Raw genomic sequence first — 16,338 nt, forward strand, 5'->3', positions numbered from 1 at the left:
GTGGTCTGGAATTCCCATCTCTTGAATTTTCTACAGTGGGTTGTGATCCACACAGTCAAAGGCTTTAGCATAGTCAATGAAGCAGAAGTAGATGTTTTTCTGGAATTCTCTTGCTTTTTCCATGATGCAGCAGATGTTGGCAATTTGATTTCTGGTTCCTCTGCCTTTTCTAAATCCAGCTTGAATATCTGGAAGTTCTCAGTTCACGTACTATTGAAGCCTGGCTTGGAGAATTTTGAGCATTACTTTGCTACCATATGAAATGAGTGCAATTGTGTGGTAGTTCGAACATTCTTTGGCATTGCCCTTCTTAGGAACTGGAATGAAAACTGACCTTTTTCAGTCCTGTGGCCACTGTTGAGTTTTCCAAATTTGCTGGCATATTGAGTGTAGCACTTTCACAGCATCATCTTTGAGGATTTGAAACAGCTCAGCTGGAATTCCATCACCTCCACTAGCTTTGTTCGTAGCGATGCTTGACTTTGCTTGACTTCGCACTCCAGGATGACAGGCTCTAGGTGAGTGATCACACCATAGTGGTTATCTGGGTCGTTAAGATCTTTTTTTGCATAGTTATTCTGTTCTTGAATCTATTTGTCACTTCCACTGTTAATTACAAGGGATTTGATGTAGGTCATACCTGAATGGTCTAGTGGTTTTCCCTACTTTCTTCAATTTAAGTCTGAATTTGGCAATAAGGAGCTCATGATCTGAGCCACAGTCTGCTCCCAGTCTTGTTTTTGCTGACTGTATAGAGTTCTCCATATTTGACTTCAAAGAATATAATCAGTCTGATTTCAATGTTAACCATCTGGTGATGTCCATGTGTAGATTCCCCTTTTGTGTTGTTGGAAGTGGGTGTTTGCTATGACCAGTGTTCTCTTGGGAAAAGTCTGTTAGCCTTTGCCCTGCTTCATTTTGTACTCCAAGGCCAAACTTACCTGTTACCCCAGGAATTTCTTGACTTTCTACTTTTGCATTCCAGTGCCCTATAATGAAAAGGACACCTCTTTTGGGTGTTAGTTTTAGAAGGTCTTGTAGTTCTTCATAGAACTGTTGGACTTCAGCTTCTTCAGCATCAGTGGTTGGGGCATAGCCTTGGATTACTGTGATATTGCATAGTTTGCCTTGGAAACGAACAGAGATCATCCTGTCATTTTTGAGATTGCACTCAAGTACTGCATTTCAGATTCTTTTGTTGAGTATGAGGGCTACTCCATTCCTTCTAAGTGATTCTTGCCCACAGTAGTGGATACAGTGGTCATCTGAGTTAAATTCGCCCATTCCGTCTATTTTAGTTCACTGATTCCTAAAATGTAGGTATTCACTTGTGCCATTTCCTGTTGACCACATCCAATTTACCTTGATTCATGGACCTAACATTCCAGGTTCCTATGCAATATTGTTCTTTACAGCATCAGAATATACTTTCACCACCAGTGAAAGTGAAAGTCTCTCCGTCATGTCTGACTCTTTGCGACCCCATGGACTGTACAGTCCATGGAATTCTCCAGGCTAGAGTATTGTAGTGGGTAGCCTTTCCCTTCTCCAGGGGATCTTCCCAACCCAGGGGTGGAACCCAGGTGTCCTGCACTACAGGCAGATTCTTTACCAACTGAGCTATCAGGGAAGCCCTTCACCACCAGACAAATCCACAACTGGGTGTCCTTTCCACTTTGGCTCAGCCTCTTCTTTCTTTTTGGATCTGTTTCTCCACTCTTTCCCATTACCACACTGGGTACCTACTGACCTGGTGGGCTCATCTTTCAGTTTCGTTATCTTTTTGCTTTTTCATACTGTTCATGGGGTTCTCAAGGCAAGAATTCTGAAGTGGTTTGCCATTCCCTTCCAATGGACCACGTTTTGTCAGAACTCTCCACCATGTCCCATCTGTCTTGGGTGACCCTGCACAGTGTGACTCACACTCACAGCTTCACTGAGTTACACAAGGCTGTGATCCATGTGATCATTTTGATTAGTTTTCCTTGATTGTGGTTTTCACTCTGGAGGTCATTCGATTGTAGCTCTTGCTTCTTCTGTCTGCCCTCTGATAAATGAGAATAAGAGGCTAATGCAAGCTTCCTGATGGGAGAGATTGGCTGGGGAAAACTGGATCTTGCTCTGGTAGACAAGGCCATTCTCAGTAAATCTTTAATCCAACTTTCTGCTGATGGGTGGGGTGGCACTGTGCTCCCTCACTGTAGTCTGTCCTGAGGTGGCCCAGAACTTGAGCATGCAGTCTCTGTGTGCTTAGTCGCTCAGTTGTGTCCAACTCTCTTTGACCCCATGGCCAGGCTCCTCTGTCCATGGGTATTATGCAGGCAAGAATATTGGAGTGGGTTACTATGCCCTACTCCAGGGGATCTTCCCAACCCAGGGATTGAACCCAGGTCTCCCACATTGCATGCAGTCTCTATGGTAGGGCTAATGACGACCTCCTCCAAGAGGACTTAGGCCATGCCTCTTAGGCCTTCTGTGCTTCTGGCCCTGTGGCAGGCCACTGTTGACCCACACTTCTGCAGGAGACCCTCCAACACTCAAAATCTCTTGTGGGGGTCACTGCTCCTTTCTCCTGTTTCCTGGTGCACACCAGGTTTTGCTTGTGCACTCCAAGCGTCTCTGGAGGGTATGAGGTTTGATTTTAACATGATTGCTCCCATTCTGGAGAAGGCAATGGCAAGCCACTCCAATACTCTTGCCTGGAAAATCCCATGGATGGAGGAACCTGGTGGGCTGCCGTCTATGGGGTCACACAGAGTCCAACACGACTGAGCCACTTACTTTCACTTTTCACTTTCACGCATTGGAGAAGGAAATGGCAACCCACTCCAGTGTTCTTGCCTGGAGAATCCCAGGGACGGTGGAGCCTGGTGGGCTGCCGTCTATGGGGTCGCACAGAGTTGGACACGACTGAGGTGACTTAGCAGCAGCAACAGCTCCCCTTCTAATGTCACGTTACAGCTTTTCCTTTGTCCTTGGATGTGGGGTATCTTTTTTTTTTTGCCTTGGGTCACTGTTAAACCTGTGGGAGAATGTTTACCAATTATACACTCAAGGGTCACGTGATTGTGTTTTGACTCATCTTTTCTCAGGATGCACGATGCTGTTAACTCTGCAAATGAGAGCCCAGAGAGCCCTGGATTACAATAGTGAGGCTCACAATCTGAGAAGCTGTCTGAGAAGTGGTTAAGCAAAGCTGTGCTGTGGAGGGAGAGATGAATTAGTGGTAAAGAAACATAGACTTTGGAGTTGTCCATCCTCGGTTCAAATATTATGCAGCTTTTTAACTATGGAACTGTGGCCAAGGAAATTAACTTCTCTGAGTTGAAGTATAATGGCGGTTACAAGGCCTACCACACATGATCACTGTGAGGGTTGAGGGTTAAATGCATGAAACGCCTGGTACATAGTAAGTGTTGGCTATCACTTAGCAGTTATTATTATATGAGTCTGCTTGATTAAGGATTAGGTGATTCACACATGGATTCCCTTAAAAACATTTCTCTTTCTGGCCAAGCCAAGTAGATTTGCTTTGTTTTTATTAATAAATCACCTTCTTCAATAACACTTTGGAAACATTTCCTATATAAGATGTCTTGAAAACAGCAGAAACATGCCCTTGCATGGCTGGTCCCCTGTGACCACATTAAGCCTAATGTTTTACTTACCTCGGAAGCATGATCCATGCAGTACTCGGATGGTTTGTCTAACAGGATGAGGCTCTGTTCATGGAACACCCAAATCTATTCAGAGGAAGACTGTCATTATCCGAGCTCACAGCTATGGGAACATTCAGTGATGGAGCTGGAAAACAATTCTGCAAAGCAAGCATAAATAGATCACTCACCATCGAGGTCAGAGGTGCTCTTGGAGTAGAAGAAGACACACCATTTAAAGCAGACCTTGAACTTCCCTGGTGGTCCAGTGACTAAGATTCTGTGCTCCCAGTACAGGGGGCCCAGGTTCAATCCCTGGTCAGGGAACTAGATTCTGCATGCCGCAGCTAAATATCCCACATGTTGCCACGAAAATTAATGATTCTGTTGCCACAGTTAAGACCCGGTTCAGCCAAATACATAAATAAATATTAAAAGATAAAGCAGACCTGCAAGATAACATATAGATGTCAAGGAAAGCAAGAAGAGGAAAGTTTATAACCAAATAAAATACTGGTGTTCTGACTTACTCATCTCGTTCAACAGAATTAGAGTGTGAAGTAATGCAAAGTACACAGACCAGGGAATTGGGACACTTGGATTTTAGCTCTGATAGTAACTTCCTGAGGGACTTTGGCTAGTCCCTTAATTCTCTCTCGCACTCAGTGTCTCCATTTGCCAAAGGAGGGGGTTGGATTAACCAGATGATATTTGATCTCTTCTCTGACATTCTGCAATCCTCTCACAAGCCTTCTCCCAGTTAAACTTCCAAACTTTTCTGAAAAACCACAGTAGCATTCTTATTCTCTAGCTTTCTCCTCCATTTCCTTTCCGCCAAATCCCTTTGTTTTTCTAAACAAAGTTGAGGACTAGGAGGAATGGGGTGTGGGTAGGAGGTAGTAGTGTGACACTACAATTTCTTATTTTTCAGTCTTAAAGCAAAAGTCGTCAATTTCTAAAGTGTCCCTAATTTTGACTTAAAAAAAAAATAGAAAAATATTTTGCTAATCAGTTTTTATTGCTCAATCCCTCCCTAGCTTTTGATCGCCTTTGTTAAACTTCTCATTGTTCTGAAGCCAGAATGAATATAAGAGCTATAATTAATAGAATGCTTATGTTTTTTAGTTAACCTGTGTGTCCAAATTCCTTTTGGTATAGTGTGTTACAGGGCAAATGATGCTTCTTTCATTAGTCATGGTTTGTTTTGGATTAGGATTTTTTCAAGAAGTATATGAAATTTGGAGCATTACTCTGTGCACATAATAACCAATTCCTCAAAATATACTTAAAAAGTAAAATATTAAAACTTAAAAAGCTTTTTATCCTATATGGTAATAGCATTATTTGTACTGACAATTTTGAGCTGAATTTTTCTACTCTGAGATTTTCCATTCTGTCAGTACCCTTTCAAAATAAGATCTCTGAGAATTATTACTAGCCTAGTGGTGATTTGACTCTACTTATTAAAAGAGAAAAAGTGGCAGTGCTCAGGGAGCTAAGGGAAAGAAATACTTGCTGTGTAGTTTTATGTAAATCATTTAATTTTACGTAAATCACTGACTTTAATTTTCCTATAAATGAAGACAGTACTATTATCTGCATTACTTGTCTCGCAGATCTTTTGTGAGGATTACTTGAAAATGTATACCTTGGCATAATACTGAAATGACAGCTCATGAGGTACAGCTGCAGAAGTATTAATAAAATGGAATCATGCTTATGAAGGTAGGCATATGCATTATGTTACATTCCTTCAAAAGTGTAAAGTACCATAAAAGTATAAGAAGTTATTGTTACGCAAGGATTAGTATTTCCCACTTCTCCCAGCAAATTTCCCCTTCTGTTCCATTTCTTTGACCACACTCTTCGGCTTGTGACATCTCTTTTATCCTCTTGTACAGTTATTCATATGTCCTTGCATTTTTTGGTTTCTCAACTTTTTCTGGTGCATGCCTATTTCAGTAACAATGTATGGATATCTGTACGGATCTATCTATACATCTTTTTTTTCATTCTGTCTAGTGCATAGTTGGTGTGTATGTACAAGGGGAGAGGGGTGGTTGGGAGCAGATTAAAAACAAGTTTGGCACAGGTTAGCGGGTGATTGCATAGTTTGGATGATATATAAAGAGAATTTAGGAAATATGCAAAAGCAGAAGAGACATGTTTGGCTGTTAATTGGTTGTGGATGGTAAAGGAATGAAGTATGAAGTGCTTCAAAATACATCCTAGGTATTTTGTCAGGGTGACTAAGCTAGGAAAAACAAATGGTTAATGTTTTATTTTCTGTGGGCTGGAGTGAGGGATGAAGGTGGTTATTGATAGCATTAGTACTGCTTAGTGTGGATTCTTTTCTTTTACATCCATTTTATATAACACCAATTCTAGATATTTTGACTTTTTTCTCCAGTGAACTTTGTATTTAAGGAATGATTTTTCTTTTCGATCCTCTTATTAGTCTGTTCAGGCTGCTATTACAGAATACAACAGGCTGGGTGGTTTAAAAATAATACAATTTTCACAGTTCTTGAAGTTAGGAAGTTCAAGATCAAGGTGCCAGTTGATTCAGTCTAGTGAGGCCCTACTTCCTGGTTCATAGATGTCAGTCTTCTTGCTGTATCTTCACATGGCAGAAGGGGTGAGGGAACTCTCTGGGTTCTCTTTCATAGGGGTACTAATCCCATCCATGAGGGCTCTACTTAATTACTTAATGACCTAATTACCTCCCAAAGGCCCCACTTCCTAATACTCTGACAGTAGAGGTTAGAATTTCAACATTTGCATGTTGATGTCTGACAGAAAACAACAAAATTCTGTAAAGCAATTCTCCTTCAATTAAATAAAAAGAATTTCAACATTTGAATCTGGGGGTTACACAATGTCCATAGAAGTTGTTTAAGAGCAATTCACACATAGTTTTTCAGACATGTGCAGCGAAGCATTTAATAAACATGTGACCACAAATAATCTCATTATCCTCAGGTTTATGTTTGCAAACTATCTCAACAGTATTTTCTTTTTCATAAATTTTAAAAAATGTCCTGTTCTCTTAAGAGAATTGGCTTGTCAACGAGTGGCTAAATTTTACTAAAAGTCCTTGAATTATAAAAGTCTCACTTTCAAAAAGTCTTGGCACACCAGAAATAGTTCAGTGATTAAAAGAGATGAAGTTAACAGCTAACCTACACTTAAAGGGAAAAAAAAGCAAGTACTACGTCGTTTTGTTCTTTATTTCCTTAACTTAGTATGTAATTAAGAAGTGACTCCTGAATTAACTAAGAGCCAATCAGGCACAGAAGGGAGTAAAAGAACGAGTTAACGAAATGCATACTGAGCTCCCATTCTGCCATCTTATGATGCAGTTCTGTTTCCCCTCCTCTCACTTGCAAATTACTGAAGTGTGTTTTGCCTCAGAGAGCTGGTGCCAGGTGCGGCTGATGTGTAGCAGAACTAGGGTGCAGGGTCTCCTATTTTCCCCTCCTGAACGGATGGTTACTTATGAGGCTGCTCAGTGTGGACTGGAGGCCTGGGAAGCGCCGGGTAGCCATTCGGTCGGCTCCGGCGCCGATGCTTCCCACCCGGACGACGGAGCCTTACGGTCCTCAAGGCAAAAGAAAGAGACTCAGAGGAAGCAGAGAGACGGTCAAAGATGTACCCGTGCTCAGCAACTCCTGCCTCCCTTTTCTTTCTCTAACAACTCTTTCCTCTGGTGCTGGCCGCTGAGGCAAGCCACAAAGCAGCTTCTCCGCCGCTCCGCCCGCTGTCAGGTGCCCTGGCGGCCTGCGGCCAGGGGGTCACGAGTTTGCGACGCGCCCCCGAAGCTCCAGCTCCGGGAGGCGGGAGGAGCAGAACCAGCAGCAGCAACTACAGCAGCAGCATCCGCGGCGGCGCTGTGGCGCGCCTGCGCACAGCCCAATCACGCGCGGTGCAGCGCGGCGCGGGGGCGGGTCGGCGCCCGGGGGGGCTGTCATTCGCAGCGCTGGTCGCCGCCCTCAGCTGCGCCGGTCGGTTCCGGCTCCTCCCTCTCCTGTGCCTGGGTCCCACCATGGTGCTGGAGTCGGTGGTCGCGGACCTGCTGAACCGCTTCCTGGGGGACTATGTGGAGAACCTGAACAAGTCCCAGCTGAAGCTGGGGATCTGGGGCGGTAAGCGAGAGGGCGCGGCCGCGGGTTGCTGGGGGTTGCAGACGCTGGCCATGGGGCCCCAGCCGCAGGCTGCTCCCCTCCCGGCTCCAGCCCCGGCCGAGTTCCTTTTGCCGTCTGAGGCTCCGCCTCCGGGGAGGGCACTCGGTGGGGCCCCCTCCCTGGGCCGCAGGTGCAGGGCGTGGGGAGGCCTGTGCCCGCCTCCACCGCCACGGGGTCCTGGGTGCTCGCAGGGTCTGGAGAGGGGCGGTTGGATCAAGCCCGTCCCGCGGAGATTCCCAGCTTTCGTGTCCCTGAGTCCGAAGTCCCTGCCCGGTCACATCTGCCCACCTGGGGGGACCTCTGCCTGCCCTCGGCCTGGCCCCTTCGACTCCACAGAACCCTTCCTGTTCTCACTCCAGGTGGAGCGAGGCTGGCAGCGTGGTCACACACGCCCAAGTGGCATCAAGGAAGGAGAAACAGGAAATTGTGTTTCGCAGTTATCTTTTCTGGCAGTTGATAGCTGTCAGGAACTGGCTTTTCCCTAAAGGGTTTGGGAAACGATTGGCAAGTAGGGGAAGATCATTAGGAAAGGCTCTTCGGTAGAAATTCTTAACTCATAATACTCTCAGCTACTGAGAAAGTGACTACTTCCCTTAGGATTGATTTTCCTCTTAAGAAGAGGAGTTTCAGTTTTGTTTTGGAGCAACAGAGAGAAATTCAAGCCACGAGCTACATCATCATTAATTAGGTGACTCCGGGAGTTGGTGATGGATAGGGAGGCCTGGCGCGCTGCGGTTCCATGGGGTCGCAAAGAGTCGGACACGACTGAGCGACTGAACTGAACTGGTTGCACACTGAAGAATTGACACCAACGCTTCTATCCTAGAGGCTGTGTATAGAAGTAGACCGTAGTGTGCTTCTCCATCTTCAGAAAGCTTATTTGCACCATTTACCTGAAAAGCTCTGGGGACACTGGGGATACTTCCTCACTCTACAGAAGAGTTTTGGGAATTTTGTCAGCTTTGAAGGGAAATCTGAAGTAGTACTCAAATGGATGTTCGGTTCATGGCCACTATAAGAACATTTCCAGTGTAGTTAGTGCAAAATAAATTGTGCTAGATGTATAAAGTACACAGCAAGTTTTGAAAATACTCAATAGGAGAAAGTGTAATATCTCAGCAGTTTTTTATATTGATCATGTGGTAAAATAATATTTGAATATATTGGGTTAAATAAAATATACCATTAGAATTTATTCCATTTCTTTTTGAGCTTCCATGGTGGCTCAGATGGTAAAGAGTTGGCCTATGATGTGGGAGACCCAGGTTTCATCCCTGGGTGGGAAAGATCCCTTGGAGAAAGGAATGGCTATCCACTCCAGTATTCTTGCCTGGAGAACCCCATGGACAGAGGAGCCTTGCAGGCTACAGCCCATAGAGTCACACAGAGTCAGACACAACTGAAGTGACTTGGTACTTGTGCGTTATGCCCATGGCCAGCATCAACTTTATAACAGGCCCTGAGCAAATAAACCCATTTCTTTTAGGAAATGCCTCTGATGGAAGTCCATTCAGGTTTATCAGACCACAGCTAAACTCGTATAAAGTTTTGCTGCCTTTTGTTTTTGTGATAAGCATAAAGAAAGCAATAAGTTATGAGCTTTTACAGCTATTGCTTAAATATTTTGTTTATAATACTAATTCTCTCATTAAAATAGGCAAAACTGTGAGCTGGTGATTTCTGTTCTTTGAATAAATTTATCTTACACTTTTTATAGTAAAACAAATGAGATTATTAAGTTATTATTAAGAAAACAGCTGATATTTATGAGATCTTTAACATTGACAAGCTTTATAAAGAATTTAAAATTTTATATAATAATTACTTGAAAACTGGTTTAGCAGATAAGATTTATGAGTCACAGAGTTTGACCTTTTAGTTTTTTTCTTAAATTTTCATATGTTGAGAAAGGGAAGAATTCCATCTGCAAACATTTCGCACAGCTGATCTACTATTCTTTCCAAACAAGGGATAAATTGATACTTCTTTGACTAATCTATGGCAATGGTTTTCAACCAGGAATGACTTTGCTTCCAAGAGAACATTTGCATATCTGAGACACTTTTGATTGTCATGCTGTGGGGAGATGTGTGCTTTTGGTATTTCCTGGGTGAACCCCTAAAGACTGTTATGTTCTAAATGCTCAGGACAGCTCCCCACAGCAAAAAGTTGTTGTTGTTTAGTCACTAAGTCATATCCGACACTTTGTGACCCCCATGGACTGTAGTACTCAGCCCAAAATGTTGGTTGAGAAACCCTAGTCTAAGGGGAATATTGAAATTGTATTTTGCATTTATAGTAGACCTTCTGGTGCTGAATAGGTTGTAGTAGAAAATTAAAAGGTACTTGGAGGAATTATATGCTTCATGAAATTTTTAACTTAAGAAAGAAACAGAAGTTTTAAGAAGTGACTTGGTAGCATGTCAGTAAAAATGCATAATCTTTGCTTGGATGGTATCAGGAAGGACTTTTAGAAATCAAAATGGTGTGTTGATACAATTTGAAAAATTTTCTGTGCAAATATTCATACATATACAGGCATTCCCAATGAAATCCACAAGAAACAAAAAATTAGAGTGAGAAAGATGGGGAGAATTATTGGAAGGCCTAGAATCTGAAAGTTTATTGTGAATATTGCCTTAAATTGCAACACACACACACATAAAGGCTTTGTCATCTCCGTTTTTATTCTTATAAAGATTTTTTTAAAATGCCCAGCAGTTCCTCTGTAATTTTAAAAGTGATTTACACATAATGATTTTTAAAAAATTCTTGCTGTGGTGGAGAAATGAAAACTTATTTACTAGCTGTGGGATATAGGAGAAACATTTAAATTCTTTAAGCCTTAGTTTACTTATCTCCCTTTTAAAATGCGGAAATAACACTATTTGTAAGGTAAATCATGTGAAAAGTTTTTGTGATTCTAATTGGTAAATTGTTAATACTGATAGTAATGGTGATGATACACAAACCTAGTTGAATGATGGAAACCAGCCTGCTTGTTTTATTTTATACGAATACCTTGAGAAATATTGAGAGTTTGGTTCCAGACCACTGCAATAAAGTGAATATCAAAATAAAGCAAATCACATGAACTTTCTGGTTTTCTAGTGCTTATTAACGTTAATTTGGAACATACCTTAGTAGTCTTTCAAGTGTACAATAGCATTATGTCAAAAAATGTACATACTTAATTTAAAATACTTTATTGCTAAAAAATGCTACCCATTATCTGAGCCTTTAGTGAGTCATGATCTTTTTTGCAGTAGGTACATCAAAAATCACTGATCACTATAGCAAATATAATAATAATGAAAAATTTGATAGATTGCAAGAATTACCAAAATGTGACACAGAGACATGAAGTGAGTAAATACTGTTGGAAAAATGGCACCAGTAGGCTTGCTTGACAGGGTTGCCACAGACCTTCAATGTGTAAAAAATTTGTAAAAAAACAGTATCTGTGAAGCTCAGTAAAGTGAAGTGCAGTAAAATGAGCTATGCCTATTTTCATAAGTATGACCTTTAAGGTTTTCACATTCTTCAGTGTAATAATTTTGTGTAGAGAGCTAATACCACATTTCCAAAGATTGTTCTTAAAAGAAAAAAAACTATTTCCATTTGAGTTTACACTTAGAGAACTTATACCACCTGCCAGGTATTTTGTAAGTCCGATTTTCAAAGGTTCAGAAAAGTGCCTGGTGGGCATGTTGCTGCCTATGTAGGTGGGAAGGTTTGTCTAGGTTTTGTTACCCATAAACTGGTACCAGGAGATAAGTTGCACAGCCTTTAGCTATTTGAGGCATGTCCAGAATTTAATTGTTTTAAGAGTAACATATTTGAAAAGGTATGTTGAAACACCAGATCTTTTGCAATTTGGTTTAGGCGAGATTGTGGCAATGTAGAACCTTTTTCAGTTTGATTTTTCAAGGTGACTTGCCATGAAAAGTCATCAGAAAATCTCCATTCAGAATTCTGCTGCTCTTGCTTCCATTTGATAGGTAGAATATACACAGAGGCTGTGAAGAGTTGGATGTAGGAGATGGCTGTGGTGACCTGCTGGCCACCAGTAGGAGTAGGAGCCAGGTGGAGTACCCTCAGAGTTTTAACTCTGATTCCTCTATTGTCCTTCACTCTGCCCTTGACACTTTCCTGTCAGCTGCCAGATGTTCTGAGCTGAGCAGCATAAGGGAGGAGGAAACATGGGATCTAATTACATGTCCAGTACTGCCTGGTTCACTGGTTTTTAGCAAGTCACTGCCCAGTGACTACTAGCTTCGTATCTGTAAATGAGAAGGCGAGGCAAGGTCGTTTCTTCCGGCTTTGAACTTTAGTGACTTGAACAAGGCCAGATCCATGTGTACTCATTCATTAAGTACTCCCACTTGCCCTGCATTCATGGAGAGAAATGATAGTCAAATCATGTTTACCTTTTTGTTCTTCACTCACTACTGGTGAGCAGATTCACAGTCATGAAGTATGACAGGAAGAATGAAGTTCCAGCCTCATGCTGATATTTGCAAATCCAAATCTATATATTACATTGTCTTAACAGGTAGCTGAAAGGCAGCTTGAAAAAACAGGCCTCTTTGCTTCTTTCTAACCTTAATCCATAAAACATAGCAATATTTAAGCATTTCTAAACCTGTTGAGGAATTTTATTTCTCTCCTCCCAGCCAACACTTAGCCTAGTGAAAGCCACACTTCTCATTAGCTTGTCCTGTCACATGTAAACAAAAAAGTTCAATATCGTAACATACTTAGGTATTTAAATATCATTATTTAAAACAATGCTTTAAAATTTTATTAAAAACAACTTTCCACAAATTTGAATAGTATGATAAATTAAAACCACCCCTTTCTACAAATAGAGCTGGAAGTTGGTACTTGGGTAACCATTCTGCAAAGGGGCTCTGCCACACTACTTACTCTTACGAGAGCCCTGAAATGTATTTGAAAAGGAGAAAGTTCAGTGGTGACATGGCAGCTTTCCAGCTTTCTTTGCTGAGACTTCCTGTTTCCATAGGGAAATGGAAGAGTGAGAGTCAGTTGTTTCTTCTCCTTCCCCCAGCTTCCCCTCCCAAGACAAAGTTACTGTGAACTCCTATTAAAAGGACTCTAGATGAGATAATTTGGGTTAAATAGCTGGATTCAACTGAAATGAGTTGATATATTTTATTAAGTATTTTTACTAAAGCAATAGTTATCAAAATAATTTGATTTATTTTAGAAATGTTCATTCATTTACTTTAGCTTAGGGCTTCCCTGGTGGCTCAGATGGTAAAGAATCTACCTGCAATGCAGAAGACCCAAGTTTGATCCCTGGGTTGGGAAGATCTCCTCGAGAAGGGAATGGCTACCCATTCCAGTATTCCTGCCTGGAGAATTCCATGGATAGAGGAGCCATGTGATCGTAAAGAGTTGGACACGAATGAGTGACTAACACTTTCGCTTACTTTAGCTCACGTCCTTGGGAAATGAATGTGTTTGAATATTTATATATACTTTCAAATAAATAATGAGTTTATGTTACAGATAAGCAAAGGAAATCTTAAATAAAAAGTGCATAGCACCACATATTCTTTTTTCACCATTTTATAATATGCAAAGCTAGTTCCCTGGATGAGGGCATTTTTGTTTATTGGTTGATTTTTTGTTTTTAATCCCAGTTTTGTATTTGTCTGTGTGTTTTATATTAAGAACATTGACCAGGGAGTCGGGAGACATAGATTCTATTCTAAGCACTACTGCTGTTGCTGTTTAGTTACTAAGTCATGTGACTCTTTGCCACCCCTTGGACTGTAGCCTGCCAGGCTCCTCTGTCCATGGTATTTCCCAGGCAAGAATATTGGAGTGGGTTGCCATTTCCTTTTCAGGGGATCTTTCTGACCCAGGGATCGAACCTGCAGTTCCTGCTTGGCAGGCATCGCCTGCATTGGTGGGCAGGTTATTTACCTCTGAGCCACCTGGGAAGCTGCTGCTGCTGCTAAGTCGCTTTAGTCGTGTCCGACTCTGTGCGACCCCATAGTGGCAGCCCACTAGGCTCTCCCGTCCCTGGGGTTCTCCAGGCAAGAACACTGGAGTGGGTTGCCATTTCCTTCTCCAATGCATGAAAGTGAAAATTGAAAGTGAAGTCACTCAGTTGTGTCCGACTCTTTGCGACCCCATGGACTGCAGCCTCCCGGGCTCCTCTGTCCATGGGATTTTCCAGGCAAGAGTACTGGAGTGGGGTGCCATTGCCTTCTCCGCCTGGGAAGCTACTACATATTAATTGTATAACCTTGCATAAACCACCCAGTCTCTTTAAAAGATTTCCTCATGTATAAAGTGAAAGCAGATTAGGTTTTAAGGTCTTCATGATCCTAAAACGTTCTAAATCATAACTTATGAGTTTCTTTTGTTTTTAGAAAAATGTAGATTTTTAAAAAGTACTAAAATGACCCTTTGCAATGCTATCTCCTGCTTCTGCGTTTCCCACGGAGACACATTTCTTTTTCTTAACATAAAGCTTGACTTTCCTTTCCTTTCTGGTTATATCTTTGCTAGTAATACTGATTTTAGTTACCCTTTTTGGTTTTGGGTTTCTAAAGAAATTCTTTTAAAAAGCAAAAACCAAAAATGGCTCACCAGCTATCCAGACCTCTCAGTGCGGGGTCCAGTTCTTACATGGCTTTTTTTTTTTTCCCCAAGGAGGACAGAATTATCAGATTCTCTAAGCTATCTGTGCTCTTTGGAAGATCGTGTAATGTTTTTAATACAGCCTGGGGCATCAGGAGATTTGAGCCCTGGCTGCACCACTTACTATGTTCACATAGTGTTCTTAGGCCAATCATTTAACCTCTAAACCCTGATTTGTTTTTACATCCTGCCTCCTTTTACACCCAGGAGGCTGTGAGGATCAAGTAATGTAGTAGATCTGAGAGTGTTTTCTATCAATAACATAGAAAGATTTATGTTCTTAATGTAGTCATTTCTATTTCAGTACAAATGGCAACCCACTCCAGTGTTCTTGCCTGGGAAATCCCATGGACCGAGGAGCCTGGTGGGCTACAGTCCATGGGGTTGCAAAGGTTGGACACAACTGCGCGACTAAAACACACACAGGCATTCTAATTAACTGAGTCAGTGTTTTCTGAGTGCCTTCTATGAGGAGAATCAATGAGTTTGAAGTTAGGTGGGGGATTTATATACCTGAGTGTTAAGTGCCATAAGAATAGTGTAGTGAAACTTCTGTGAAAATTCAGATTATTTCAGACTGGAGGTATTTAGCATCAGCAATGAATTTCTTACATTTATTCTGTAGGCCATTATGTGTTTTAAAAGCTATTCTTGGACTGAGGCAGACTTGCTCCACATTATATCAGTGGCATTTGATTTTTATTCACAAATGTACCAACTTTGTTATTTTGTATAAGTTAGCAGTCTTTTCTTTTTCTTTTGAAATTTTTCTGAGCTGGCTCCAACTCTGCCTCCTTGGTTTCATTTGCTAATTTAATGGATTTACTTTCATTTCCCTCCTCTGGTTCATTCATAAAGATTAAATTAAATTTTGATTGAGGATTTACTCTTTTAAGATGCTTCTTTAAAATATCCTTCAAGATTAGCTTTGAAAGTTTATATGTGACACTCTGGTCACATACATTTGTTTCTTCATGATTTACTTTCATTTCTTTCATCATATAGTGCATTGAGAGGGCTGGGTAGCTTGTGGGCCATCATTTACTTTCATCATATAGGATCAAAATCAGAAACCTTGTCTTCTGAAGCCAGACTAACTTTTGCTGTCATCCTTCAGACTTGGCAGTCCATCATAGAAGGCAATCACTTCACAGAGCCTCTTTTCTTCTTTCTCACCTTGGTCTCCTTAGAAATTTGTGGGCTTAGACACACTTGATTGTGGGATTGGCTTTAGTGCCTTCCTCGCTGGCAGAGTTAAGTTTATCCATCTCCAATTATTAGTCTTTCTTTCCTCCCTTTTTTGGGGGGGGGGTTGTTAAAGATTAGACACAAATATTTATCCTTCCTCTAGGTTTTCAGGAACTTCCTATGACCTCTGTGCTCTTAGCCCTGGGTGATCTGATTATAGCTATTAAAGTTCCTTGCATGTATATAGAATTATATTATCTTGAATAGAGATGGAAAACTAAATCTTAACTTTTGCCTCAGCAGTCAGTTAAGTACAAAGAGGCTGATATTCTGTATCTGCAGAAAAGCATGCATTTTAGTGGGAGAGTACACTAAGAGCACAGTGCCTTACTTAGATAAGGCACTCATCTACCGGTTGAATAAATGAATGCACTTTCACCCTGGTGTTAATCAGAAATACGCTGCTGTTCCTCCCCTTTTCTTTGTGTTAGGAGTAGTGACTCCTCCTTCAGTGCAAATAATTTATAGAATATATCATTCTTATTATCACTGTTATGGTTACTATTTGTTAGATAACATTTACATTTTTTCCAGAGAGGAAATATGCATTTGATTGCTAGACTCTTAAGTAG

At 41.4% G+C, this 16,338-nt stretch overlaps 1 protein-coding gene across 2 annotated transcripts in view; it reads left to right on the forward strand.

The window, feature by feature from the left end:
• Window positions 1-7,609: 7,609 nt before the first annotated feature.
• The window catches only part of VPS13C (vacuolar protein sorting 13 homolog C), a 181,400-nt gene continuing 172,671 nt past the window's right edge, over window positions 7,610-16,338 (forward strand). The window contains exon 1 of one of the 2 annotated variants that reach the window (XM_061431119.1): window positions 7,610-7,801. In XM_061431119.1, the coding sequence (XP_061287103.1) occupies window positions 7,702-7,801 (100 nt within the window). In that variant the 5' untranslated portion in view covers window positions 7,610-7,701. The remainder of the gene's footprint in view (window positions 7,802-16,338) is intronic. The other variant, XM_061431118.1, reaches the window with a different exon arrangement.

Source organism: Bos javanicus, chromosome 10 (genome assembly GCF_032452875.1).
Source record: "Bos javanicus breed banteng chromosome 10, ARS-OSU_banteng_1.0, whole genome shotgun sequence".
NCBI classification, from domain to species: domain Eukaryota; kingdom Metazoa; phylum Chordata; class Mammalia; order Artiodactyla; family Bovidae; genus Bos; species Bos javanicus.